The sequence below is a fragment of the Nannospalax galili genome, unplaced genomic scaffold (genome assembly GCF_000622305.1).
Source record: "Nannospalax galili isolate Female #2095 unplaced genomic scaffold, S.galili_v1.0 scaffold54, whole genome shotgun sequence".
NCBI classification, from domain to species: Eukaryota; Metazoa; Chordata; class Mammalia; order Rodentia; family Spalacidae; genus Nannospalax; species Nannospalax galili.
The window spans coordinates 9711519-9738996 of NW_008341028.1; the positions used below are offsets into that span (position 1 = coordinate 9711519).

Below are 27478 nucleotides of genomic sequence, written 5' to 3' on the forward strand. Positions count from 1 at the left end.
GACATAAAAAAAAAAAAATTTATAAGCAAGGGATTGTGGAGAGAGAGAGAGAGAGAGAGAGAGAGAGAGAGAGAGAGAGAGAGAGTTGGGCATCACTCCCTGTGAGGGTGCTCATCTGACTGTGGGGCAGACTGGGGTGAGATGGGCAAAGTATAGAATGGGTCCTGCTTTGCTTGGTGGAAACATGTTTCTTAACCCAGAGTGCATTGACTTTGTGTTACCTCACTGGACACTCAGGATGTGGCTGGGCTTGTGCTAAAAGCGCCACCCTGAGCCTGGTATGTGGACCAAGCGTGATTTAGGGTCATTCCACCTTCTGCTAATGAAGTGAAGCTCCTGTCTGTCCCTCCTATGCCGTCAGCAAAGCCCTGCCCTGGATGAACACAACCAACCACTTTCGTTCCCTCAACCCCAGCTCAGGTGCCCTCCTTCTTGCCTTCTTGTGGGTTTCCATGGCACAGGTTTTTCCCTCCCTGCCTGGTGTGGGCCTCTCACTTCCCTCATCCCCCTCCTTTCCACTTTTCTAATTTGTCTCTCTGAGGTTCAGTGCCCACACCTGCCCACTGGTTCTGACTTCTAGAGCCTTTCGGTGGAAGAACTCTTAAAAAAAAAAAAAAAAGATTTATTTTTAATTATGTATATATGGCTGTGTCTGGATATGTGCACATGAATGCAGGTGCCTGCAGAGCCCAGAAAGAGGATGTTGGGTCCCCTGGAACTAGAATTGCAGGTCATAAGTCACCAGCTTGGATGCTGGGAACCAAACTCAGATCCCCTACAAGAGTAGCACATGCTCTTAACCTCTGAGCCTTCTCTCCAGCCCAGAAAGAACTCTTAAAGACCCAAAAGACCTCAAAGCACTAGGAATAGAGTTGGGGGATGTGGCTCAGTAGGACAACATTTACTAAGCATGGTTCAGACCCCTGCAATGGCCTGGCAAGATGGCTCAGCCTGATGACCTGTGTTTAATCCCCGGATCCACATGATGGAAGGAGAGAACCAACTCCAAAACTTCCTCTGACTTCCACATACACACTGTGGCACATGTGTGCCCCCACACCCTAAATAAAATGTAAAAACATTTCTTAAAAGCTTGCATTGCGGGGCTGGAGAGATGGCTCAGCAGTTAAGAACACTGGTTGTTCTTGCAGAAGACACGGTTTCGAATCCCAGAACCCACATGGCATCCTTAACAACCGTCTGTAACTCCAGTCCCAGGGGATCTGACAGCCTCTTCTGATCTCTGTGGGCATTGCATGACACGGGTGCACTTACCTACATGCAGACAATACACGCATACACATAAAATAAAAAAATGAATAAAATGTTTTTAAAAAAGCTTGTATTGCTAGAAGAGGAGGAAGAGGAGGAGGAGAGGAAGAGGAGGAAGAGAAAGAAGAATTAAATAGTAATGGCAGAGTGGTTGACAGTAGGGTTGCTGTGGGCCTGATCCACACTCCTCAATTCACACAGAATCTTTTGAGTGATGAGATGCCAGCGTAGCTCACAGTCCTGTGCTGTAAGTGTCGAATCCGTGCACCACCCATTTGGTTATTGTTGGTGTTACTTTGTGGTTTCTTTTACTCGCCTAAAGCCTTCTGTACCTTTTAGAATGAAACTCAGCACTCAGAGAGCCTTTAGCCTAGCTCTTGTAAATGCTATATGGGCCTGATGCTCAGCTCCAAAATGCATGTGTTGTATTTGTTTTATCCCCAAGCTAAGACTCTACAAAGTGACTCACTGGTATGGCATGTATTATACAGGGGCCCAGATGGACGGTGTTTGACAGAGAATACTTTTGGAAAGAGGAAGGACCCAGCACAGTGAGTCTGAGATGTGGTGAAGGGGAAGAGATAGGAAGTCCACAGAAGGCCCCAATGTGGGGGAGGTTGCATGTCAACCCTGAAATGACCAGAACATGGTGATCAGTCACCCCAAGGTGATGGGGAGCTGCTGCGTCCCTCTGAGAAACTGTGAATGTTTCCCTGCAGCTGGGGAGTTCTGACCCCATTGTTAGGGTCAGAACCCTGGCAGCCCTAAGAAGCTACCCATCCACATTAGGCCAATTAAACAGGTATGTCATAGGGATAGGCAGAGAAAGGAGATTTATTCAATGTGGCCACAATGGGAACAGAAACAAAAAGGTCCAGTGACACCCCCACCCTAAGTCCATCTTCAGGGTCCTGCCATGAGGTTTAGGCTTACAGAGAGGACAAGAGATATACATAGCTAGGCAGTCCTGGCCAGGTGTGGTCCACCCATCATCATCGTCTGGGCCCGTTTCTCCTGCAAGGTGATCTGACAAGTTGTCAGAACTGTGTGGAATCTCATTCCTAGAGACCAGTTCTTCCTCTTAACTGGCACCAGGCCTTTTCCTTCTCCCAGCATGAGAATCCTGGGGAAATTCCAATTTCTTGGCATACATTGTTTCAATGGTCTGAGAGCCAAAGGGAAGGGCCTGGGTGTCTGTTTAGAATAGTTTCATTTCTGACAGGACAGTTACAGATTCGAGGCTATTTCTGTGAGGGACTGTGATTTCTTCTTTCTGCCCCTTCAGTTACCCTGCACCTGTCCCAGGCAGGACAGGCCCCAGCTCAATAGCGCGTATTGCTCTTGGTGAGAGATGGCAGGGGCAGTGAGTGCCAAAGACACTTCCCAGGAGGGGAGGGAGAGCTTCCAGTTCTGATGTCTCGGTCTTAGGAGCTCGTCTCTGGGATGTTTTGGTTACATATCCTTTCTAGAACGTATTTTTTTACATGAAAAGAAGGGAGAAAATCATGTAGAGGAGGGTAAAACATTGGCTTACCATGAAGCTAGAGGAAGAGGGGAAGGATTGGAAGGGGAAGTCCCTGACTCTGTGGCCCTCCTCCTCCATCTTCATACTTCCCATCTGGCCCAGTTTAATCTTCACCTTTATCCTAGGATGGTCCCTGATGTTTAGCCTTCTAGGTTGTCACTTCTCAAAACTGAGGCCTCTGGACTTAATCTCTGACCAGCAGATGTGATCCTTACATGGCTGAGTCCAGATTCCCAGTGGGCTCTGCTGTCTTTAGGTGTCTAGATCATTCATTCCCTCTCTGTTCCAGGCCAGTCAGAATATCCTCAGGGGCCTAGACAGAGCAGGGAGGCTCTGGAACAGCAATGTCCAAGGCCAGGCTCCTGCAGGCTGACTCTGCTTTGTGTGGAACAGGAGAAAGAGCAAGACCTCTGACTGGGCCCCAGCAGGCATGGGAACTCCCTCCATTGACACATTTGACTTTCAAAGGGAAAACACACTTCTGATAAGGTATCTCTGGCTTAATAAAGAGGACTTTATTCTAGTCTAGGCTCCTGGCTTTGCAATTCCAGCATCCTACCTACCTATGTGAGGAGAACTCACTCTGACCAGGAGTTACATGATTTCAGCTCATGAAGGATGAAGGACTTCACACACCAGGGTCCTGTCCAATTGTCCTTCACTGTCACAGACCAAATGCTTGCCAGGGCTGGTCATTGCATTTTGTGAATGACAAATTTTTTAATTGTTTTCAGATCTCATACCTGCATATGATGTATTTTGATTGAATCCATCCCCTATTCCTCTCCAATTCCTCACCTAACCCTCCCTCATTCTCCCTCCCAAATTTATGTGTTCTCCTTCACTTCTTTTGTTTTGTTTTTGTTTTTGTGTTGAGACAGGGTCTCCCTGTAGTTCTGGCTGTCCTGGAACTCACTATGTGGAACAGACTGGCCTCAAACTCATGGAGATCTGCCTGTCTCTGCCTCCCAAGTGCTGGGATTAAAGGCATGTGCCACCACACCCGGCTCTATAGAGTCTAATTTGTGTCCCCAAATGTCCTTCAGTGTAGGTCCATTTATTGGAACCTGGTTAACCTACCAAGAGTCACAGCCTTAAAAAGAGACTTCCTCTCCCCCTCCCAGCAGCCATCCGTTGCCAATAGTTCCTCTGGTGGGGTTGGGGTTTCTCCCCATTTCCCCATGTCTATGCTGGGATTCTGTCTGGCTTGAGCTTATGTGGGTCTTGTGCATACTGTCACCATTGCTGTGAGTTCATATGTGTGTGTGTGTGTGTGTGTGTGTGTGTGTGTGTGTGTGTTTTGTTGTCTTCTTTTTAAATAACTGAGTCCACTTAGTGCTGCCTGTGTGTGCATGGATGTGGGGCCGTCTACTGGAGCATGGGTAGCCTCTCAGGGACTGCATCTCTGAAGAAAACTGACTCTGCCCTACAGTCATCAATTGCCAAAAGCTCTTCAGCTAAGGGTAGGACTTCATGAGCTCCTCCCCGATTCAGGCTGGGATTTTGGCTGATTTGATCTTGTGTAAGTCTTGCGCATACAGTCACAGCCTCTGTGAGTTCATGTGTAACAACCTTGATGTGACCAACAAATATTGTTTTGCTGCAGATATCCCCTACCTCTAGCTCCTACCGTTTTCCTACTTCTTCTGCCATAATCCCTAAGCCTTGTGTGTGTGTGTGGGGGCGGGGGTAGATGTCCCATTTGGAGCCGAGCATGCCACAGAACTGAGCTGCACTTTTATTGACTGTTTCATTTGCTATTTTGAAAATATTTTATTTATTATTTTTATTTTATGTGTATGAGTGTATTGCCTGCATGTATGCTGGTGGAGGTCAGAAGAGGGTGTTGGATCCTCTGGAACTGGAGTTACAGAGGGTTGTTAGCCAGCATGTGGGTGCTGAGAATCGATCCCAGGTCCTCTGCAAGAATAGCCAGTGCTCTTAACCACTGAACCATCTCTCCAGCCCCTGCTATTTTATTTTTGATCAATGTTTTAATTGTGTGGGGTAGGGTTTAACTGTAGGGGTTCAGTGTGATAGTTCAACACATGCATATGGCATACACTAATCAAATTCAGTCTGTTTATCCACCCACCCCTCTTCCCAACTTCTACTTACCAATATTCTACATGCAGGCTGGCTTGCTTTAGAGAGCATGCAGAAATTGTCTTTCTGCCTGCTCAGTTAGCACAGTGCCTTCCAGTCCCATCCATTTTTGTTCAATTGAAAAGCTTTTGTTCTTAATTCCATAGTGTGTACAGACCTTATTTCCTTTATCCACTCATCTGTTGGTGACCACTGTGGTTCCATACCTGAGCTTCTGTAAACAGAGGCCAGTCTGTCTAATGAGCTCTTAGAGCCACCCTCAGGGAGCGGAGCAGGACTGCCATCTCAAAATGAGGACACAGAGTCCCCTAGGCTTCCCCGCATAGGATAAACAGGCTTGAGCCAGGTTTTAAGACCCCTTGCCCAGTTCTCTGTGTCTTACTAACTGTTGATGAGGGGGTCTTAACACAGTTGGGTTCCCCACCCCTCAGTCCTCTCTCCCTTCCTGTTGGATTTGCTTCCTTGAAACCCCTCTCTCTACCTGCTGCCAGCCATGGAGATGAATTCACTTTTCTCAGATCTGGGCCTCCAGATGAAAAGCAAGAGAAAAACAAATGTTTTCTCTGATAATTTCAAGGAAGTCTCACAACCCTCCCTTCTTTGGGAGGTGCCAGCATATTCCTCAGACTGTTCCTTATAGGCCCAAAGAAATGAATTTCTAACAGTGAGATCTCCCAGCTCAGTGCTTAGGGTGTGGTCCTGGACTTCCACTGTGAAGGTGGCAACTCTGACCTCTGCACACAGATGCCAGTCCAGAGTGACATACCAGGATCAAGAAATACAAGGACCCATCTCCAAGTGAATGTCCCTCTTGAGGCATACCCCACTCCAGGTCCCCTCTCCCCATCCCCAGCATTCTGTAGGACACTGGGGACAGGTGTGTGGGAAAGGCATCTTCACTGTGGGCACAGTTATTATTTATTATTGACACTTTTCATAGCAAGATCCCACTTATCCATCCTAAGCAAAGTGAATCACTTTCCATATTAGCAGTGGCAGCTGGGGCTTAGGGAGCAGTTGGGACCAGGGGAGGCCTGGGCTTAGGAACAGCTATAGCAGGATATCTCCTCTCCGGACCCCATTGTCACCTGCTTGCTGACTTCACACTCATTCATTCCTCTGGTGAGCCCTTGCCTGTGTTCTGGATGAAACTTGGTCAGGAGCGTCTGAGGCCAGTCATAGTCTCAGGGTGCCCTTGAGTGGCAGATGCTGAGGGAGGCCTGAGTTACTGTGTATGCCTTCTGAACTTTCAAGCATGTTTTGGGGGACTGATTTAGGGGGACCCATTGTTTTAGTCTTCACGAATCTTTCTTGTTTTCATGTGTATGTGTGTATTGTGTTGTATGTATGTGTAGGTACACATGCGTGTGCCTGTTCATGGGGAGGTCCAAGGTTGATGCCAGGAATCTTCAATTGCTCTTCCACCTTATCCACCGTATTCACTGAAGCAAGGTCTCTCTGTCAAACCCAGAGCTTGCTTGCTGATATGGCTAATCTTGTTAGGTAGCTTGTTCTGAGACCCCAGGTCTCTGCATTCCTAGGCTGGAATTGCAGGCAGGTTAGTATTTATGTGAGTACTGAGGATCCAAACTCTGCTATCTTGTTTGCAGGAAGCACTTTAACAGCTAAACCATCTCCCCAGACTTTCTTCATGAGTTTTTGAATAATGTTTTTTTCTTCAGCCCTTAAAACAAAAACCAAAACAAAAGCATCTTATGCTTAATAATGCTAGAATAATGCCTTATGTCACATGTCAGCCATTGGGGCTCTTAATCCACTACTGCATTCAAATAGTGTGAAAATCCTGTCCCTCCTCACAAGGAGGAGGGAGAATAAATTTTACCTTGAAGCAGCTGGAGAAGGTAGGGGCTCAGTCCCCTCAACTATAGAAAATTTGCCCTTGTCGAACCCCGATTGCACACCAAGTGTGTACTGAGCATGCCCTCCACACCGTGGTGCCTGCACACAGCACTCAGCAGGATGCAAGCTCACCAAGAAAGCAGGATTCTGGAGATTATGAATATGCCTGGTGTGAAAGCTACATAAGGTGCAAACTGAAATTCAAATCACCTCACCTTTGCCTTAGGTACTTTTCTCATTACTCTGACAAAAGCAGCTTAAAGGACGAAGGTTTATTTTGATTCTAATTTGAGGGCCTACAGTCCATTATGTCAGAGAAGGCATGGTGACATCTGGTCACATTGCATCTGAAGTCAGGGGATGGAGAAGGATGCTGGTGCTCAGCTCACTTTCTCCTTTTTATTCAGTGGTGGGACCCCATCCCATGGAATGGTACCAGTGATAGTTAACGTGGGTCTTCCTACTTCAGTTAACCTAATCTAGAAAGTTCCTCACCAATATGCCCAGGGGATTTTGTCTCCAAGGCGATTCTAGATCCTGCCAAGTAGGCAGTCACTTTTAAACATCACAATCTCCACTTTACAGAGGAGGAAAGGGATGTTCAGAGAGCCTTCAGGATGCTTATCGAGGTGGAGCTGAGTCTAGGATGCACACACCATGTCACTGTGGGAACAGTCAGTGTCATGTAAGCTGGGGCATCTACCTGGCTTCCCACATCCAAACTCCTCATTGGGTGTGGGTCCATTTGCAAGTTATATCCTTTCCCAGCTGGCCTGGACAATCCCACCCTATGCCCTCTAGCCCAAGCTTCAACCCTGAACATCTGCCACCCCCTCCACATCCTGGCTGACCCCTCCCTTTGCCAGTTCACACCTCCTTAGTTCAGTGGCTGCCCTCTTTCCACCTTACCTCTGGGGTGTGTTCTCTAGATAATGATTATATGAAATGAGTTACCCACCAGTCTTATTGGTTAACAATCTTCTTAGGCCAAGTGGATGAAGCTGAGAGTTAATGATTGCCAAGGAAGGCTCCTCATGAAGACAGACATCAATCAGAGTTTGAGGGGCCAATTCCCTGGACCCTTACACTGGAGTTCTGTGACCTGGAGTTGGAGCACACTTGTATTTTGCATGCACATTCCCCTCCCCCCTGCCCTGCCCATGCTGTGTTCTCTGGCCCACCTCCCTGCTCTGGGCCTTGGCTCTCCTGGGGTATACTACCCTCTCTTCTGCCAAAGCAAGCTCTGCTTTGGAATCTTCCTCAAGTCCTGCCTCACTCCAGAGCTTCCCCTTGCTCTGAACCCTTTGCTCTGGGTACCCTCTCTGAACTCCAAGGCTTGGGCAGCTCTTTCTGTGTATTTTCCATATGTTGGGTCTTGTGCTTGACTGAGAATTCAGCAGAGGGGGAGGGAGGAGGCTGCCATCCAGCTAGGATTAGCCAGGCTCCAGGACTATCCACACAGCCAGAGTCAGTGGAGGGAGGGGCACAGTGAAGGAGGAGGTGGAATTTTCCAGGCAGGCTAGGGATGTGTTCAAGGGTACCACAGGAGTGGCATGTAGGAAGATAAGGCAGGGCCTGTGGTCACAGGGTTACTGTGGACAAGAGGCTAGTGAGGTACCTGGATGTTGTCCAGCTAAAGGATCCACACACATACAGAGGGGGCGGGGGAGGGAGGGAGGAAGGAAGGGAGGGAGAGAGAGAGAGAGAGAGAGGGAGAGATAAAGCTTTTTGGGACTCCACCCCAGTTGGGGGACGTTGAGAGGACAGATTTGTGTAGAAGATAGACGTGTGTGGTTATCTTCAGATATTTCCGCTGACCAGGCACTTAGGTTTTCATGTTAGGGACATCTTTGACAAGGGCAGGAACTGTGGCAGAAGTTTGCCCTGCCTACCACATTGCTACTGTCTCCTTTTTAAAACTTAAAAAAAAAAAAAAATGTGTATGACTGTTTTGCCTGCATGTATCAAAGTGCATCATGTCCTGCAATGCCCATGGAGGCCAGAAGAGGGCACTGGATTCCCTGGAACTGGAGTAACAGACAGTTGTTAGCTGACATGTGGGTGCTGGGAACTGAACATAGGTCCACTGCAAGAGCAGCCATTGCTCTTACCTGCTGAGCTGTCTCTCCAGCCCCATCTCCTTTTTGAAGCATGTCCACCAATGGAGAGACGAAGATAATGAACTCTAATGAACTCCCTACCTGATCCAGGAGTTAACACATTGTGATCTTGTTCACCTCTGCCTTTATTCCAGACATCCTGTTGTTACATCCATGGTTCGCTCAGCGTACTTCTCCCAGTGAGAAGGGTCCTTTGAAATATGTAACTATAGAACTATCATTGTACCTTAAACAATGATCATTCCTGGGGCCTGGGCAGTTAGTTCAGTAAGGTGCTAACTGAAGACCTGAGTTCAATCCCCAGAATCCATGTAAAACAGCCTAGCATGGTGGCATGTATTTATAATCCCAGCACTGGCGAGGTGAAGACAGGTGGATCCCTGGGATTTGTTGACCAGTCCGCTGGTGGTGATCTCCAGACCAGCAAGGAACCTGTCTCAAAAACCAAAGTGGGGGCTGGCATCATGGCTTATACCTTTAATCCCAGCACTCAGGAGGCAGAGGCAGAGGCAGACAGATTTCTATGAGATCAAAGCCAGCATGGTCTACATAGTGAGTTTCAGACCAGCTGGGGATACAGGAAGACCTTTTGCTTTCTGCTGTTGAATTCCTCACATACTCTGGATATTAATCCCCTGCTGAATACTAGTCTGCCAATATTTTCTTCTGCTCACCAGGCTGTCTCTTCACTCTGATAGCTGGTTCCTCTGCTGAGCAGAAGCTTCTTAATTTGTTGTAATTTCTTTTGTCCTCGTTTCTCTTGCTGCTTGTGCTTTGGGAGAGTTTCATCCAAAAGAACTTTGCTCATACCCATGTTCTGAAGTGTTTCTTCTGTTTCCTTCTAGTAGTTTACTCACCCCACTTTGAATGGCTACAATAAATAAATAAATAATAAATAAATAAATATAACAGATGCTGGTATGGATGCAGAGAAAGGGAAATTCTTATACATGGCTGAACAACTATTATGGAGAGTCCTCAAAACAAATACACTGGAAACAGAATGACCACGTGACCTAAGTATGACAATGCTAGGTGTATACTCAAAGAAAACCAACCATGTTTATTATAGCACTGTTCACAGTAACCCAAATACAGGCTCGGTTCAGATGTTACTCAACAGATAAGTGGGTTTTTTAAGTGGTATGCATGAAAATGTTCAGCATCTTTAGTGACCGGAGAAATGAAAATCAAAACTGCACTGAGATTTCCATCTCACCCCAGACAGAATGACTAGCGTCTTGATAACAAACAACAATAAATGTTGGTGAGGATACGAGGAAAAAAGAAAGCTTGTACACTACTGATGGAAATGTAAACAGTCCAGCCACTATGAAATCAGCATGGAGGTTCCTCGGTAATTAAAAACAGAACTGCCATATGATCCACCTACCACTCTGGAGTATACCCCCCCAAATCAAAGCCAGCACCCTGAAGGGTTACCTGCATTCCCATATTTATCACTGCGCTATTCACAAATAGCCAAGGTATAAAATCCTCCCAGGCACCCATCAATGGATGAACTGATTAGAAAATGTGGAATATGTAAACATCAAGTTTTATTCAGCCAGAAAGAAAAATGAAATTATGTCATTTTCAGGGGAATGGGTGGAATTGAAGATCATCAGAGTAGATGAAATAAGCCCGTCTCACAAATACAAATATTATATATCTCTCATCTGTGATCTGAAGTAGAGGAAAAGGCATGTGGAAGGAGAAAGAAGAAGGTAATGAGGGCTAAGAAAATGGAGGGAATATGGGCAAAGTAAGGACAGCTGTGTGTATGGAAATGCCTTAATGAAGTGCCTTTGTTCAACCAATATAATAACTTTTTGAGTGATGTATAATGGAGTCTATTTCCTTTTAATAGCATTGTTGCTTCAAAAATTAATACTAGCAAGAACATGGTCAACTCCAGTGTTGGAGAAAACTTAGACAAGGAAAGAAAACCCCTAGGTTGACTCCCCTGCCTCCACTGTCCAGAGGGAACCACAGCCAGCACTTTGGGGAACAGTCTTCCAAGCATTTTTCTTTGTCCATAAATACAAGCAGTTAAGTATAACATGGTTTTATATGGACGGTGTGACAAGCTTTATGCCATTTCATAACCTGCTTTTCTTCTTCTTTACAACTTGTCACAACACCGTTTCCTGTCAGTTATCATGGATCTGTAACATTTTTAATAGCTACTCAGTTCAAGTTTGTCTGGATGGGCTGTAACTTACCAAGCCACCTCTGGATTGCTTCCAATTTTTCTGTGCTGTGGAATATAATTCAGCCTTTTCCAGATGTGCAATTATTGCCTGATGATAAATATTTAGCATAGCTAGGATAACTGGCAAGAAAGAAGGAAAAAGGTTTAGCTTCCTCTCTGAGTCCTAATGCCCAGCTGGGAGATCACCATGGCAACCTTCTGCCAGTCTCGTTTATGGAGTATCCAGTAGCCTGCCAGGGCTGAAAGGAAACAGTCTGTCTGTTTTCAGCAGTTTTATAAGCATGGAGCGGAAGGAACACAAGAGAGCATCCTCAGAACTTGGATGGCTAAGGCTGCAGCTGGGAAACAGCCTCCCTTGACTGAAAGCTTGTTCCCCACCAAGCACCATGCTCATCTGTTCAAGAGCTGGTGATGGTTTCTTTGTTCAAGTAATAAGAAAATCAGAGAATAGATCATTCTCCAAGGGCACAAAGTAAATGATGAAACTGGGATTGAAAATTAGCCTGTATTTGCTGATTAGAATCCTCCTTACCACTTACCACCTGATTCGGGGGTGGGAGGGTGTCACTAGTCTCTCTCCTGCCACCATCCTGAGGCCTCTGGTCCAGGCAACCCAGGCATCCTAGGACATTTCTTACACATTCAGATGGGGGCACACTGACTCTCCATCCCTCTTTTAGCCTCCAGGCTTACCCTGGCCATCTGCCACTTAGCCCCTATACCACCTGCAGGCTGAACTTTAGACAGATCCCTAGGTTGTGCAGTAGTCTTTTTATCCATGGGGAATACATTCCTAGACTCTCATTGGGTACCTGAAACCATGGGTGATACCAAACCTCTATGTGCAAAGTCTCCAATGTCTCTTCTGAGACTTACATAGCTATGATAAAGTTTGATATAGAACTTAGGGACAATAAGCAGGTAGGGTTGGAGGTGGGGCTCAGTGAGTAAAGGCACTTGTCTCCAAGCTTAAGGATCTGAGTTTCATTCCTGGGACCCATGTGGTGGAAGGAGAGAATCAACTCCCACAAGTTGCACAAGTCGTCTGACTTCCATGGCATACACACACACACACACACACACACACACACACACACACGATGTAACTTAAAAATCAGACACAGTAGTAAATTGTCAACAATCGTAAAGAGTAGAGTAATTATAATGGTATATCATAACAAAAATTACATGAATGGGGTCCCTATTTCAAAAGACTGAAGATATATATTAATATTTTTGGACTGAGATTAACCATGGGACACCAAAACTGTTGACACATGCACACCCCAAGACATCCCCAGGTTCCACCTCCTCCCCTTCCAAGTCTGCTCTTTCTCCTTTCCCTGCAGGCTCCCTGGAAGCTCCTGTTCTCACCACTATTTTAACATTAGCTGAGTCATGTGACCATCTTGGCTCTGATGTCCACTAGAATGTGAGCTCTGATGTGTGGACCTGTACATCCCTATATCCCCCCTCTCCATCCCTATATCCCCCCATAACCCCACTCTAATCTCTATTTCTGTTCCCAATCCTCCAGGACCAACCCTCTGGTTCCTACCCCTCACCTGGGGCGTCCCCAAGCCCTGCTCACACCTGTCCTCAGCGCCATCTTCTGTAAGTCTTGCCTTCTTCTCCTGCCACAATTTCTCTCATACTAAGCCAGGGAAACTGAAGCTCAGGTGAATATGGGTCCTCACCCAACTCCAACTTTGTTTTCTCCCACCAGTGCCACCAGCCTGACTCTTTATTCCATGAACTCTTTATCTGTGCTCCTCTGTCTTGGGGGGAATTCAGGTGTTCCTCGGCTTCTGGAGGTTCCCTCACTGTCTCTCAAATTTATCCAAAGCTTTTCTTTAATCTTTATTTTTATGTGTATGAGTGTATTGCCTGCATGTATGTAAGTGCAACTGTGTCATGCAGTGCCTGAGGAGGTCAAAAGGGGTCTCAGATCCCCTGAAACTGGAGTTGCCAATGGTTGTTAGCGCCATGTGGATGCTGGGAACTGAACCCAGGTCCTCTGCAAGAGCAGCCAATGCTCTTAACAGCTGGGCCATCTCTCCAGCCCCCTGAAGCTTTTATTTATTTATTTATTTATTTATTTATTATTTACTTATTTCTTTTTATTTTGCATACCTGCATATATAGACATATACCACATATATAAAATGTTCATGGAGGTCAGAAAAGGGTGTGGGTCCCACTGGAACTGGAGTTACAGAAGGTTGTTAACAGTCATGTGGATGCTGGGAACTGAACCCAGGTCCTCTGCAAGAGCACCCAGTGCTCTTAGTTGCTAAGCAATCCCTTTAGCCCCTTATCTGAAGTTTTAACTTCCCCTCTGAGATATTGCCATAGATCATTATTACTTTATTTATTTAGTGTATGGGCACACAATGCTTGTATAATGACCTTGAACTTCTGATCTTTCTACCTCATAAGTGTATCCCCCCCGCCATGCCTGGTTTATGTGGTGCTAGGGATGGAATCCAGGGCTTTGTGCATGCTGAGCAAGCATTCTATCCACTGTACAGACACAGCTTTTATTTTTAAATATAGATTTTAGTTACTTAGAGTTCCATATGCTCCCTCTCCACTCTACCCCCCAGTTTCCCCTGTGATCAACAGTTTGACATAGTAGTTAAAATACACACACACACACACACACACACACGCACACGCACACATACGCACTCATGCACACACACACACACACACACACATATAATATATATCTTTTTTTTTTTTTTTTTAGACAGAGCATCACGTAGCCAAGGCTGGCCTTGAACTCATGATCCTCCTGCCTCATGCTGGAATTACTTTTACATACCACCACATCCCAGCCAGTGAATCAGTACCAATACATCATTATTAACCAGGGCCCTTGTTTACATAAGGGATTCCACAGGGTTGGCAAATCCATGTCATATGGCTGCCATTACAGTATGGTGCTGGTTGTTTTTAAAACACTTCAGAAGGTCGAAGGCTGTTCATCAGCTGTTCCCTTCCCCTTCAGTGTTCTGCCTCACCCAGTATTCAGCTCACCCTCTCCTATACCTTAGTCTCTCTGCAGGTCCATCTATCTATCTCATCTTCCTCCCAGATCCATGCTCCTGGAGGCACTCTGAGGTATAGCTTAGGAATCCCAGGATCTCTAGCATCTGTAAAGGATCTGTTGCCCTTTAGACTCCCCACATTCTGGAGTCTGAGATTGCAGAGAAAATGCTTCAGGTATGTGTGCCCAACCTTGGGGAATTCTTGGAAAAGGGTATGGACCTAGACACACATTAAGTGACAATAACTGCAGGGAGGAGAAAGGGACTGTCCCAACTCTGCCTTGAGGAGAGAAGGTCTCTGTGGGTGGAGAAAGGCGCTTCCTGCAGACAGCATCTTGGATCTCAGACCTGTGGAGCCGAAGGCCATCCTCCTCCCCATAAAAACACAAAGCCCTAATAGGGAGTGTGAGTTTACCGCACACCCAGGGCAGGACCACTTCCTAACTCAGAAGCCAGTGCTGTCCGCCTCTGGCAGCCTTCCCAGATAGAGAAAGCCTTGCCCTCACCACACCTCAGTGGATGAAAGGCCTGAGAGAGAGAGAGAGAGGTGTGGTCTTTGTAAGACTAAGAACTGCACCCCTAGCAGAGCAAAGGGGAGGCTCAGGGTGTGGTTGGCAAGCCTGTTTGCAGACTGGGCTAGGGCTACAGGGTGGGAATGGGAGGAAAAGAGAAGAAGGGAGGTAGGTGGGTCCCCATACTCCACCTGCCTCCTCCCTGTCCTGCCACAGCAGCCTCCTTCTGGAACAGGTGAGCCAGCAAGCATGGGAAACTGGTCCAGAAGGTCAGAATGGTCAGAAATCACCCTTGCTGGTGAATCTGCTCCCCACAGGTGCTGAAGGACTCAGATTCCCTCTTATCACCCCCACCACCCCTGGCCCTACCCCCAAATATCCAGAAGAGGATGCATGGCTTCCACTCTGAGGAGCTCAGAGGTGACTTTGCTCTATGTCTTTCCCACAGTAAAGCTACCTTCATTATCCCCTGATCCTCTCTCCAGGAAGGGTGCCCTGTGGGACTCCCACCCAACTTTGCCTTTATGTCCCCAGAACATCTGTCCCACTGGCTCACCAATCTACGTGTCCCCAGTGTCCTTTGAGGAGCTTCCCAAGGCCTTGCAGTGTTATACTCCCCTGTCCCCAGCCACCAAGACTGCCTAGCTCATAGCTGGCTCACCCACAGATGATAGGGTGAGTGGAAGTTCAAACCAATGTTGCACAGCCTCAGAGGAAAGTGCTCAATTAGGTTTTATTGGGTCTTATATAAAAATAGACTAAGTCCTGTCTTCAAGCAAGTCATCCAAACAATGGCTACCAAAATGACCACACTTAAAATACTTGTGATGATGCATCAGGGTGGTGTAGCAGTTCCATCTACTGAGTGGCTTGCTGAGGACATGTGAGAGGCAAAGAGTCTTGGTGCATTATTAATTTCATCCTCCAGCCCCTTCGGAGATGGACATGGAAACCAAGGCTGAGAACTGAAGCCATAAGACACCAACTGGTAAACAGAGAAACTGGGCCTGGAATGCAGGTCTGCGTGACCCTAAAGATCACCTCCCTGAGGCTGGAAGGGTTCGGAGGGTGAGATCAGAGTGAGACCACACAGGGACAGTGTCACTTCTAGAAGAGGCAGACTTGACTTAGGCCTTCAAGGTGCCCAGATAACTGGACAGTAGGAGATATTGAGACTTAGGGACTGGCCTGACCAGAGTAGAGAGAGTCTTTCCCCTGAGTGGCCCACAGTGACAGCTAGGTCTGAAGGTGAGCCTTCAGATGAGGGTGATCTGCAGGTGAGCAATGAGCCCATAACTTTTGGGTGTGGATATTCCCCTAGGGCAGGGCAAGACCAGCACAGGACTTCTCTTAGAACTTCCTACCAAGAAAGCCCCTGGGCATCCAGCCAGGTGGGACTCCAGTGTATGGCAGGCAAATGCCTTCTCATCTACCAACTGGTGCACCTGCTCAGTGGAGCCTGCCTAGTGACTTCTGCCCTAGTGGGGATCCTTCTGCACACCATAGTTCCTAGGGGTATGGCCTGACTCTTGTTCACCAGATAGTCTCTGGGTTGGGTGGTCCTAAACTTTCTTGGCTCACAGATGCCAAAGATCTGATGAAAACCATGGCCCGGTATATGGGGAGTTGTCTTGATTGTTGATTGGTATGGGAGGACCCTGGGCAGCTTGTCCTGGGTTGTATAAGAAAGCTAGCTGAGCAGGAGCCAGAGAGAGCAAGCTAGTAAGCAGTGCTCCTCCATGGTTCCTGCCCTGACTTTCCTCAGTGATGGACTGTGACCTGGATGTGTAAGCTGAAATAAACCCTCTCGTCCCCAAGTTGCTTTTGGTCAGAGTGTTTTATTGGTGACAGAAAGCAAACTGGAATACCTGGTTAGAGCAGACTAAGGGTGGTTGAAACTGGCTTTTTGTCCAGACATTCATTTGCCTGGATGCCTAGCAGGCTTGGTCTGTCCCTCCCAAGCTCCCTAGACATACCACGGTATTTGTGACAGTAGATGAGAAAACTCCCTGTTTCTCCAGTCAGTGCAGGTGACCTGTGGCATTAGCACAATTCTGAAAACTTCTTTGACTGATCAGTAACAAACCTCTTTGTCATCATATACATAATCATACAGTAATCTACGTACTATACATGACAAATGTCACAAATTGACATCACATTATACAACACACCAACGTGTGTGTGTGTGTGTGTGTATGTGTGTGTGTGTGTGTGCACGCGCACACGGTGAATGTGGGTCCATGCATTTCAGTCAGAGGACAACTTTGGGGAGATGGTTCACTCCCTCTACTGTGGGTTCCAGGGATTGAACTCAGGTCCTCAAGGCTTGAGTACCTGTGGAGCCATCTTGCTAGCCCTCTACCCTATTTTTTGAGACAGGGTCTTTCAGTGGCTTGGAACTTACCAAGTAGGCTAAGCTGGTTGACCAGTGAGCCCCAGGTATCCTGTCTCCACTCCCCCAGTGCAGGGATTACAAGTGTATGCCACTGTGTATGAGTTCTAGGGATCAAACCCAGGTCCTCATGCTTGCACAGCGGGCACTTTGCCAACTGAGCAGGTCCCCAGTCCCTAAATACTGACGTTTTCTGCTCTAATATCCTAAGCTGGTCCATTGGGCTCAGTATATCTATTTTGAGATCTACCAGAGTCTCACCTGCACTTTGGATAATACAGTGTGAAGAGACCTAGTACTGTGGCTGTCACAAATAGATACTTGGAAGCTGTTTCTGTTTTGCTGAGGTAGATGTTCTGACTCTGACTACAGGCTGACTGGAGATCAGTGTCATTTAGCTAAGGAGTGGCACTAGCTGTGGCCAGCCTGCTATCTGCCTGTGAGTTTGCTCTTTCTCCTCTTTGGTGGCTTTGGGTTTGGGCTCTGGCGGGGTGGAGTTGCTGGTTTTTCCAGTTCTACCTGCATCTATGCACATGTTCCCCATTGTTGCTTGGAGACCTTGTTTAATCTTGACTTTGACAGGCCCTTGTTCAGTGACCTCAGACAAGTCCTTTCCTATCTTGAATCTCTATCTACATAGTAGCAAGAAGAGTGGGTTGAGAGAGTGTGTGCCTCTCAAAGGAGGGAGCGCTCTGCAGTAATAGGAAATATAGGGTACATGGTTTGATTTCTAGAAGATTTGGAGTGAATAAATTTTTATATTAAAGCAACCATAGCTATGTTATAGAGCAGACCAGAACACACATGCCTTTTAAAAAATATTTATTATTTTCATTTTATTTGTATGAGCATATTTCCTGCATGTATGTAAGTGCATCTGCGTCATGCAATGCCCATGGAGGTCAGAAGAGGGCATTGGATTCCCCTGGAACTGGAGTTATAGACAGTTGTTAGCTGCCATGTGGAAGATGGGAAACGAACCCAGGTCCTCTGTAAGAGCAGCCAGTGCTCTTAACCACTGAACCATCTCTCCAGCCCCTAACACACCTGCTTTTAAAAAAATAAATGAAAGATACTTCTTTTATTATGGAAAAATATATTACATGAAATTTATTACTGTATATTTGTGTACATGTGTGTATGTGTACATGTATGTATGTGTAGAAGCCAGAGATCAACACTGGGTCGCTCTCCACCTTCTTTTTTTTTTTTTTGGTCTATTTGGAGACAGGGTCTCCTTGTAGCCCCAGCTGGCCTGGAACTCACTATGTAGACCACACTGATCTTGAACTCACAGAAATCCATCTGGTTCTGCCTCCTGAGAGCTGGGATTAAAGGCATGTTCCACCATGTCCAGCACTCCACCTAGTTTTTGAAGATTTTTTAAAAATTTCTTTTAATGTGTATTTCTTTTTTGCCTACATGTAAGTGCACCACATGGGTGCAATGCCCACAGAGGCCAGAAGAGGGCATTGGATCCCCTGGAACTGGAGTTACCAACTATTTTTAGCTGTCATGTGAGTGCTAGGAGCTGAGCCTGGGTCTTCTGCAAGAGCAGCCAGTGCTGTTAACTGCTGAGCCATCTGTCCAACACTTTTTCTAAAGATTTTATTTTTTAGTTTTATTAAAAATTGTGTGTGTGTGTGTGTGTGCACGCGCGCGCGTGCGCACTTGAGTACAGATGCCCTCAGAGGCCGTCTGGATCCCCTTTGAGCTGGAGTTACAGGTGGTTGTGAGCTGCCTGATGTGGGTTCTGGGAACAGAACTCTGGTCCTTTTCAAATGGTTAAGTGCTAGTGCTCTTAACCACCGAACCATCTCCCCTGTCCTTCTCACACAGAACTTGGAACTCACCAATTAATCTAGACTGGCTGGCCACTGAGCTCCAGGGATCCTCCTGTCTCTGCCTCACCAGGACTGGGATTGCAGGCACATTCTGCAGTGCCCAGCCTTTTATGTGGGTTCTAGGAATGGAACTCAAGTCCACATGCTTATGCAACAAGCACTTTGCTGACAGAGCCATCTCCCCAGCCTGAAATGGATCATTTTAACCATTTAAGTGTCCAGTTCAGTAGCACTGAGGTACCCATTCCTCTTACCATGTGGGTCATGGGGATCAAACTCAGGCAGGATCAGGAATTCAAGGTCATCTTCAGTTATTCAGCAAGTCCAAGACCAGACTTGGCTACTGAAGACCCTGTCTCAAAAACAATGGGTTGGAGGCTGGGGAAATAGCTGTCAGTAAAGTGCTGCCTAGCCTCAGAACCTGCATAGAAAAGCTGGGCATGGTGGTCTGTGTTTGTAATCCTAGTGGAGACAGGAAGATTCCTGGGCAAACCTTGTAGGTTATGCTAGCTGGCCAGTGAGACTCTGCCTCACAAAAAGGTCGGTAGTGTCTGAGGGATGACATCTGAGGTTGCCTCTGCCCTTCACATGTGCACACATACACACATAACCTCTTGGTTATGATTTTATTCTCATTATTTGTTTTTAAGATTTTTTTATGTGTATGAGTGCTTTGCCCGCATGTATGTAACTGCACCACATGTGTACAATGTCCATGGAGGTCAGAAAAGGACTTTGAATTCCCTGGAACTAGAGTTATGGACAGATGTTAGATGCCATGTGGGTGTTGGGAACTGAACCTGGGTCTTCTTCAAGAGCAGCCAGTGCTCCTAACTGCTGAGCTATCTCTCTAGCCTTGTGATTTCTTTTAGGGCTATTTCAGAATAACCCCAGCAAGTCTTTGTAGGTATATAACAATACCCACATATTTTGTTGTTATTGAGATAGAGTGTCATGTGTCCCAGGCTGACCTCAAACTCTCTGTGTAGCCAAAGATGACTTTGAACTTCTGATCTTCCTGCTTCTACCACCTGACTGCTGGGATTATAGGTGTGCACTGTTACATTTGGTTTTAGGCTGTGCTGGGCTTTGTGCATGCTAGACAAGACTCTACTGAGCTACATCCCTAACCCTTTTGGCTATAAAGTTATGGAACTCTCTCTAAGATGGGATCTTATATGAAACACTCATATGCTGTTGAGTCTTAGATCTGTCTGTATTTTTATTTCATCTTAGAAGCAGTAATAGTTAGCTTTAATCATCAGTGAACACTTAGAATCACCTGGGAAGAATCCTAATGAGCAATCATATACATTAGGTTGGCCTGTCAACATGTCTTTGCAGGATTTTCTTAAGTTAATTGATGCAGGAAGACCCAGCCCACTGTGGGCGGCACCATTTCCTAGGTAGGGGCTCCTAAACTGTTAGAGGAGAGACGGAGCCGAGCACAAGCAAGAAAGGATACATATATTCTCTCTGTTCTTGACTGTGGGTGTGATGTGACCAGCTGTCTTGAGCTTCTGACACTGTGACTCCTCTACAGTGATGAACTATAACTTGGAATTGTGAGCTAAAATAAACCCTTTCTCCCTAAGTTGCCTTTTTGTCAGGGTGTTTTAGCACAGCAACAGAAATGAAATAGGAAGCCCTTTGATTCTGTTCGAGCTTGTCTAGAGCACTGTACAAAGACCAACAACCCAGACTTCAGCACTGGCAATGCCACAAAATGCACCGTTTTCTCCAGTGTTAGTAGAATGAAGAACTCTTTCGAATGGAGGGAGCTGAAAGGACCAGTGAGTTCTCAGGCTCATGTATGTCTGAAAGGCTTAAGATTGGCAGTGTGCCATGACTTCCAAAAACCAACCACTGGTCTTTCATAATTCTTAATGAACATAAAAATTTACATTTGAGATGCGAGATGACACCTATTTGTAGGAAATGCTTCATTTCTTTGAATGCTGTAAAAATGTAATGCAAAAGCCGGGCGTGGTGGTGCACGCATTTAATCCCAGCACTCGGGAGGCAGAGACAGGTAGATCTCTGTGAGTTCAAGGCCAGCCTGGTCTACATAGTGAGTTCCAGGACAGCTGGGGCTACAGGGAGACCCTGTCTCAAAAAGACCAAAAAATAATAAATAAATAAATGTAAAAGAAGGAAAAAGAGAAAAAGAAAAAATGTAATGCAAAAAACTTGCACCTTTGAAACAGGTTGGTCAAGTTTGGTCTTATCTGGCAGTTTGTCTCAGCCTGCTGAGTTGGCAGAGGCCCACTGTTTCCCATCCAGGCTGCACATATATTGCAAACATTGTTTTTCATAGTCTCTCAGTGGCAAGGAGAAATTTGGTCTTGGTTTCTTAATTCCCTTTAGGCACAGTCAATCTCTCGTGCATGTGTTCATGTGCCTGTGTCATAGAGGCCAGAGGTCGGTTGATGCTGCATGTCTTCCTCAATTTCTGCTTATCTTATTTTATTTGAGAGGCAGAGAGAATCCAGCTAGCAAAGGGGGACCCTCCTCAAAGGGGTGGGCAGAACCTTCGGAAGAATGTGGTTGATGCTCCAGGGAGGTTAGGGAGGGAAAGACCCTATCTGATTGATGAGGATGTGAAGAGGGCTCTAAGGAGGCAGCAGGCTTTGGTCCAGGGATGATAGGGGAGAGCAGACCCTAGCTCTGTTCCCTCTGTGCTACACCAATTGGCATTTTCCTTTTTCTTGGGCCTGTATAAGAACTTTAGATTTCTGCAGTTTATGTTATTTAGACTTGTTAAAAAGTCTTAATCCTGTGTTTGATCAACTTGATTAGTTGTTCTATCTCCAAGAAGCACCTTAGATTTATTTGCTTGGCGTGGTTCCTTTGTGTGTCTCAGGTTAACAGAACTGTGGTCAGCCCTCTAGAAGAGTCACTTCTGTGAACTGGAGCACAGTCTCTTGTCCTCTTTATGAAAAAAATTATTACACTTTATTTATTGTGTGAGGGAGGGCTGTGTGTGTGTGTGTGTGTGTGTGTGTGTGTGTATGCATGCATGTCACAACTTAAGAGGGGAGGTCAGAGGACAATTTATGGGAGTTAAGTTTCTCTCTCTACCATATGGGCCCTAGGAATTGAATCAGGTTGTTGGGCTTGGTGGCATACCTATAGTGGAGTGCAGTGTGAGCAGCCTCGGCTCTCCCCAGCTCTGCAGCTCTGGGCATTATTCAACCCTCAGCCTTCACTCAGAGGAAAAGAGGCAGCTTCTCAGGTCCCTTCCAGATGTGAGTTTCTGACCACAGTCTCAGTCCATATTGATGTCTATAACAAAATACCCAAGACTGGGTAGCTTATAAGCAACCAACATTTGCTGCTTATGGTCCTGGAGTCTGAGAAGTTCCAGGTCAAGGTGCTACTGTGTTGTCTGGTGAGACTCTTCATCCATGGCTCCTTCTCTTCATGTCCTCACATGGCACAGTGTCAAGGAGATTCCCGTAGCTCTCCTTTATAAGGGTGCTAATCCCAACCATGAAAGTGGAAGCCCCCTGAAGCTCCCAAAGGCCTTACTTCATCCCACAGTAGAGACTAGATTCTTTCATATTACAGGAATCACACATGGGAGGATCTAATTGTTTGCCTCTAACATTTTCAAAGCAAATGACTCAGCATCTGAATTGTTCTTTTAAGGAATCTTGGCTTTTGTTTTGCTTTATGACAGGGTCTCATGTAGCCCAGGTAGGCCTAGAGTTAAGGATGACCTTCAACTCCTGATCTTCCTGCCTCCACCTCTCCAGGGTTAAGGTTATAGGTGTACCCTAGTACACCCAGTTTACCTAGTACTTAGGGATCAAACCCAGGGCTTCATGTATGCTAGCCTAGTGCTCTATCAACTGAACCACATTCCAGCCCTGGGAATCTTGGGTTTTCGTTATCACTCTCATGCAAATCTCCAATCATTGACCCATGTGATACCTGATTCGGTTGGAGTTAGGTGGAATCTACTCTGATTGATTGATTGATTGATTGATTGATTGATTGATTGATTTTATGTGTATTAGTGTTATGCCTATGTGTAAGTACACTCCTGTCATGCAGTGCCCACAGAAGCCAGAAGAGGGCACTACATCCCTGGAATCCAAGTTGCAGGATAGTATGTGGGTGCTGGGAACTGAACCTGTCAGAAGAGCAGCAGTGCTCCTAATCAATGAGCCATCTTTCCTATCTTACTCCAATTTCTTCTTTCAGGAAAGCTGTCCAGGTACCCCAGGAATGCCAGAACTCTGAGTGAGACTGGCTGAGAGCTGACCTCGTCTACCTTGTCCAACCCAGGATCAAGATGCTGAGCCTGAAGCTCCCTAGGCTGTTCCGCATAGACCAGGTACCCCAGGTATGTGTTGTTCCACTGCTGAGCTCCAGGGTTCAATGCAGATTGACCTTTGCAGCAGGGGTGTTTAGGCTGCTTTTTTTTTTAGTCTTTTTGAGGCAGGGTCTCCCTGTAGCCCCAGCTGGCTTGGAACTCACAGAGATCTGCTTGCCTCTGCCTCCTGAATGCTGGGATTAAAGGCATGTGCCATGGCTCCTGGCTCTAGGTTGCTTTTCATAGGCTGCTTGTCTTCAAGGTGCCCCTCCCTGGCCCTCCTGCAGAAATTAGCACCTCCTACCCCGCCCATGCACCAGGTCTGAAAAGTGTAGCCCTTCCATGAGACATCTGTGTTCCATCCCAAAGCAAAGTCATTATTGAGGCTACAGATTCAGGCTAGTGAGGGGAAGCAGCAGCAGCTGCCAAGTAGGAAAAGGCTGTTTAGGACCTAGAATGGAGCTTCAACATGGGCCAGGGTGCAGACACCCAGCGTGGTGCTGTACGCTGTACGGGTGTTTATCACTTCTCCTTTTCTTACTCTCTCCCCACCCCCTCCGAGTTTTTTAGACAATCTGGCCTGAAACTCATGATCCTCCTGCCTCAGCCTCCTACCACCATGCCCAGCTTCATCCTCCTCTTACAGGAGGTCCAGGCCAGGCCTGGAGTGAGGCCATCAGAGAAGGCTGCTGAGTGACTCCTTGTGCTTCCTTCCCCTGGATTCCAGGGGTTGAGAAGCCATCTCTACATACATGAGGCTCGTAGCCCCTTAAGCCTAAAGGGACATTTTGGCTGTGTGCTCTGACAAACTGTTGTACATCCACCTTCCCTTGCAAAGAGAGTACAGGACTACGCCAAAGAAAGTACAGGACTACAGTGTCTAATTTCCTTCCTTTGGGACCGAAGAAGGGTTAATGTTATTTCAGGGTGAGAAGTTTCATCTGGAGACAAGATCCCTTTCTTACTTAGCTGATTACCACACACTGATGTCTTATACCGAAGAAACAATTCCTAACCAAGCTCAGCATCAGCAATGGAAAGTTAAGGAGTAGATCTGCCAGGCTCTGACCTGAAAATTTAAAGCTTGGTGATGCAGGAAGATGGCTCTGGGCAGAGCCATGGATAATACAGAGCTGTGGATAGGATGAGATGAGGAAGACAGCTCCAAGGGAGGCCGCGGCCCATGATCCTGTTGAGCAGGATCCTGCCTCTGTTCATAGGGCCATCCTCTCCCCTCCCTGCCCACAGAGCCTTAGCAGGTGTGACTAATGGGAACTGTGTGGGTCTGGATTTATTCATTCATGAAATTTTTTATTGACTGTTTCCTGTGCAAGATATTTCTCTACAGGATTCAGAGAAGAGTTTGGGGCAAACCCTGTCCTTAGTGGGCTCCTCTGCAGCTCAGGAGGGTCTCAGAACACATAGGATTCTCTGTAAAGTGTCTTAGAAGAGAGATAGGTTACTTCTGTCATGGAGGAAGAGATCAGGAAGAGATAATTTGAGTTTCAGAGCCTGGGGGATGACTTAGCTGGTAAAGTGCTGGCCATGCAAACATGAGAAACAGGGCCCAAATAAAAAAGCAGGGAGTGCTTGTGAGCCCAACACTGGGGAGGGAGAGACAGATGGATCCCTGGGGCTCACTGGCCAGTCACCGTAGCCTAATCTAAGCCCTAGGTCAGTGAGAGACTGTTTCTCAAAAAACAAAGTGGTTGGCACCTGAGGAGGAACGGCACTAGAGGTTATCCTCCTGCCTCTGCACACATGTGCATATACATGTGTACACACACACACACACACACACACACACAGAGGAGTTTCAGAGTAGACAAGATTTGGGAGGCAGGGAGAGGTTCTGATTCTTAGCAGAAAGACCAGCATGGGCCAAAAAGTGGGAACCATGCCGCAGGTTGGGACTCCTGTGGTGGAAACTATGGATCCGCCCGAGTTGTTTTCTTGGGTGTTTTGGTTGGGGTTGGGTACAGAGTGTGTCCTCAGAGAAGAAGTGAAGGACGGAGAATTACATAAGGGAACCTGCCACATTCTGAATGTTCGGAGACTCTGCATGTGGCCTGGAGAGGTGGGGGTGACAGGTGCATGCCCTCTCTGTCCGTGTTGGTTATTTGTCTCAATGTAATGACCAAAATACCTGAGAGAACAACCTAAAGGGAGAAAAGGTTTATTTGGTTTCAAGGTTTCAGGGAGTTCTTGGACAGAACATTAGAGCAGTGGGAAGGTATGAAGGAAGAGGTTGTGTGCCTCAAAGGTCAGGAGGCAGTGAGCAGAGCATGCTGGAGGGCCCAGGCAAGACACAGCCTCAGAGCACTCAGAGGCCTACTTCCTCCTGCCAGGTCCTACCTCCTAAAGTTTCCTCCCACTAGCTGGGGACAAAGTTTTCAACACATGGGTCTGTGGAGGACACTTCATTGTCTAACCATAACATCTTGCAGGTCTTCATAAATGATGGGGTGACAATGTCTTTTGTAGTGGAGTGACATTAGTAGGAAGCAGAGAAGCCACATCACATTTTATCTTTACCATTTGCTCTAAAACTTTCCCAGGCTCCAACATCTACTACAGAGCCTTCCAATACCATGCCCAGGGCCCAGAAGCTGCAGAGAAAATAGTGCCTCTGCTGGCCAAGAGGAGAGTTTCACTCGGGATCAAGGACAGGAGAGTGGAGTAGAGGTGCAATTAAAGCAGATTCCAGTGCATTAAGGATCAGATGCACAATTTTGTGTTTTGTTTATTTGAGATACAGTCTCCATATAGTACCAGCTGGCCTGGAATTCACTATATAGACCAGGCTGGCCTCAAGATCTGCCTGCCTCTGCCTCCTGAGTGCTGGTATTAAAGGCACGCACCACTATACCTGGTTGGAATGCACAATTTCTTATTCGTGTGTGCAGGTGCATGTATGCAGGTGCATGTGTGTGCAAATGCACAGTCGTGTGTGTGTGCGTGTGTGTGTGTGTGTGTGTGTGTGTGTGTGTATGTGTGTGTGTATGCATGCGGAGGCCACAGAACAACTTTGGGTGTCATTCTCAGAAATCCTATTCACCTTTTTTTGAGACTGGATTTCTCTCGTTGGCCTAGAGCTCACCAATTAGGCTAGACTGGGCTAGCCAGCCTCAGGGATCCATGTGTGAAATTGTTGAATTCTCCTACCATGCTGGCAGATTTGTAAACTATACCTTAGGGCTGATAAAATGGCTCAGTGAGTGAAGGAGCTTGCCGCTAAGTCTGACAACTTGAGTTTGATTCCCAGAACCCACATGGTGGAAGAGGAGGACTGACACCACAAAGTTGTTCTCTGACCTCCACACGTGCACTGTGTGCCTAACACACACACACACGCACACACACACAAAATAAATGTAATAACAACCCCCCCCACACGCACACATACACAATAAATAAATGTAATAAAAACAATTTAGACTATACCTGATATATGTTAGTTTTGAGCCTTACGAGCTTCCTGATGAAGTAAAGATTCTGTTTGCAGTGATGCTCTCCACAGGACTCTGTCTCAGATCCCACCAGGTGTTACCGCAGCAAGCGCAGCTTTGCCGTTTTTATTATCATTTGTTGGATTCCCCTCTTTCCTTCTTTTGATTTTTAATTCTTCCTTGCCATGCTTTTTTAACTGTGTCTTGTGTTAAACAGCTCGTGGCTGGCTTTTTAGTTGGGCAGTACATATCTTTTAACTAGTCTGCTTGTTGTTAATATTTGTAGTGACTATTGATATATTTGCATTTATTTCAACTGTTTTCTGTGAATTCATCTGTTTTCTCTGCTTGTACATTCCTTTCTTGCTTGTTTGGGGTTTTCTTTATTCTCTTTCCACTTTCGAGTCCCCCTCCACTTTTTTTATAGACATGTTCTGTAACAACTCTTTTAACGTGAATAGCTGTACTAGGCACAAAGGGGTAGGCAAGTTGAGGTTTAAATTACCCTGGATGGGCTGGAGATGTAGGTAGAGTGCTTCCCCAGCATGCAAAAGGTGCTGGGTTCAAGCCCCAGCATCACATGCCTGTAATCTCATCACTCAGGAGGTGGAGGCAAGAGAATCCGAAGTTCGTGGTCATCTTTGACTACATAGCAAATTTGAGGTCAACATGAGGACCCTTCTCCCTTCCAAAAACTTACCCCAGTTACTTCAGTGACTTGAAGTATCAAAGATTTCTTTCACTTCAACTGGGACTGCAGACTCAGGCAGCTGGAAGATCTATCATTTCCTACCTGTGCCATCTGG

At 46.5% G+C, this 27478-nt stretch overlaps 1 protein-coding gene across 1 annotated transcript in view; it reads left to right on the forward strand.

The window, feature by feature from the left end:
* Positions 1 to 27478, forward strand: part of Paqr5 (progestin and adipoQ receptor family member 5) — a 71845-nt gene that overhangs the window by 12569 nt on the left and 31798 nt on the right. Inside the window, exon 2 of the mRNA XM_008836381.2 lies at positions 23112 to 23253. Coding sequence (XP_008834603.1) covers positions 23203 to 23253 — 51 coding nt within the window. The 5' untranslated portion in view covers positions 23112 to 23202. The remainder of the gene's footprint in view (positions 1 to 23111; positions 23254 to 27478) is intronic.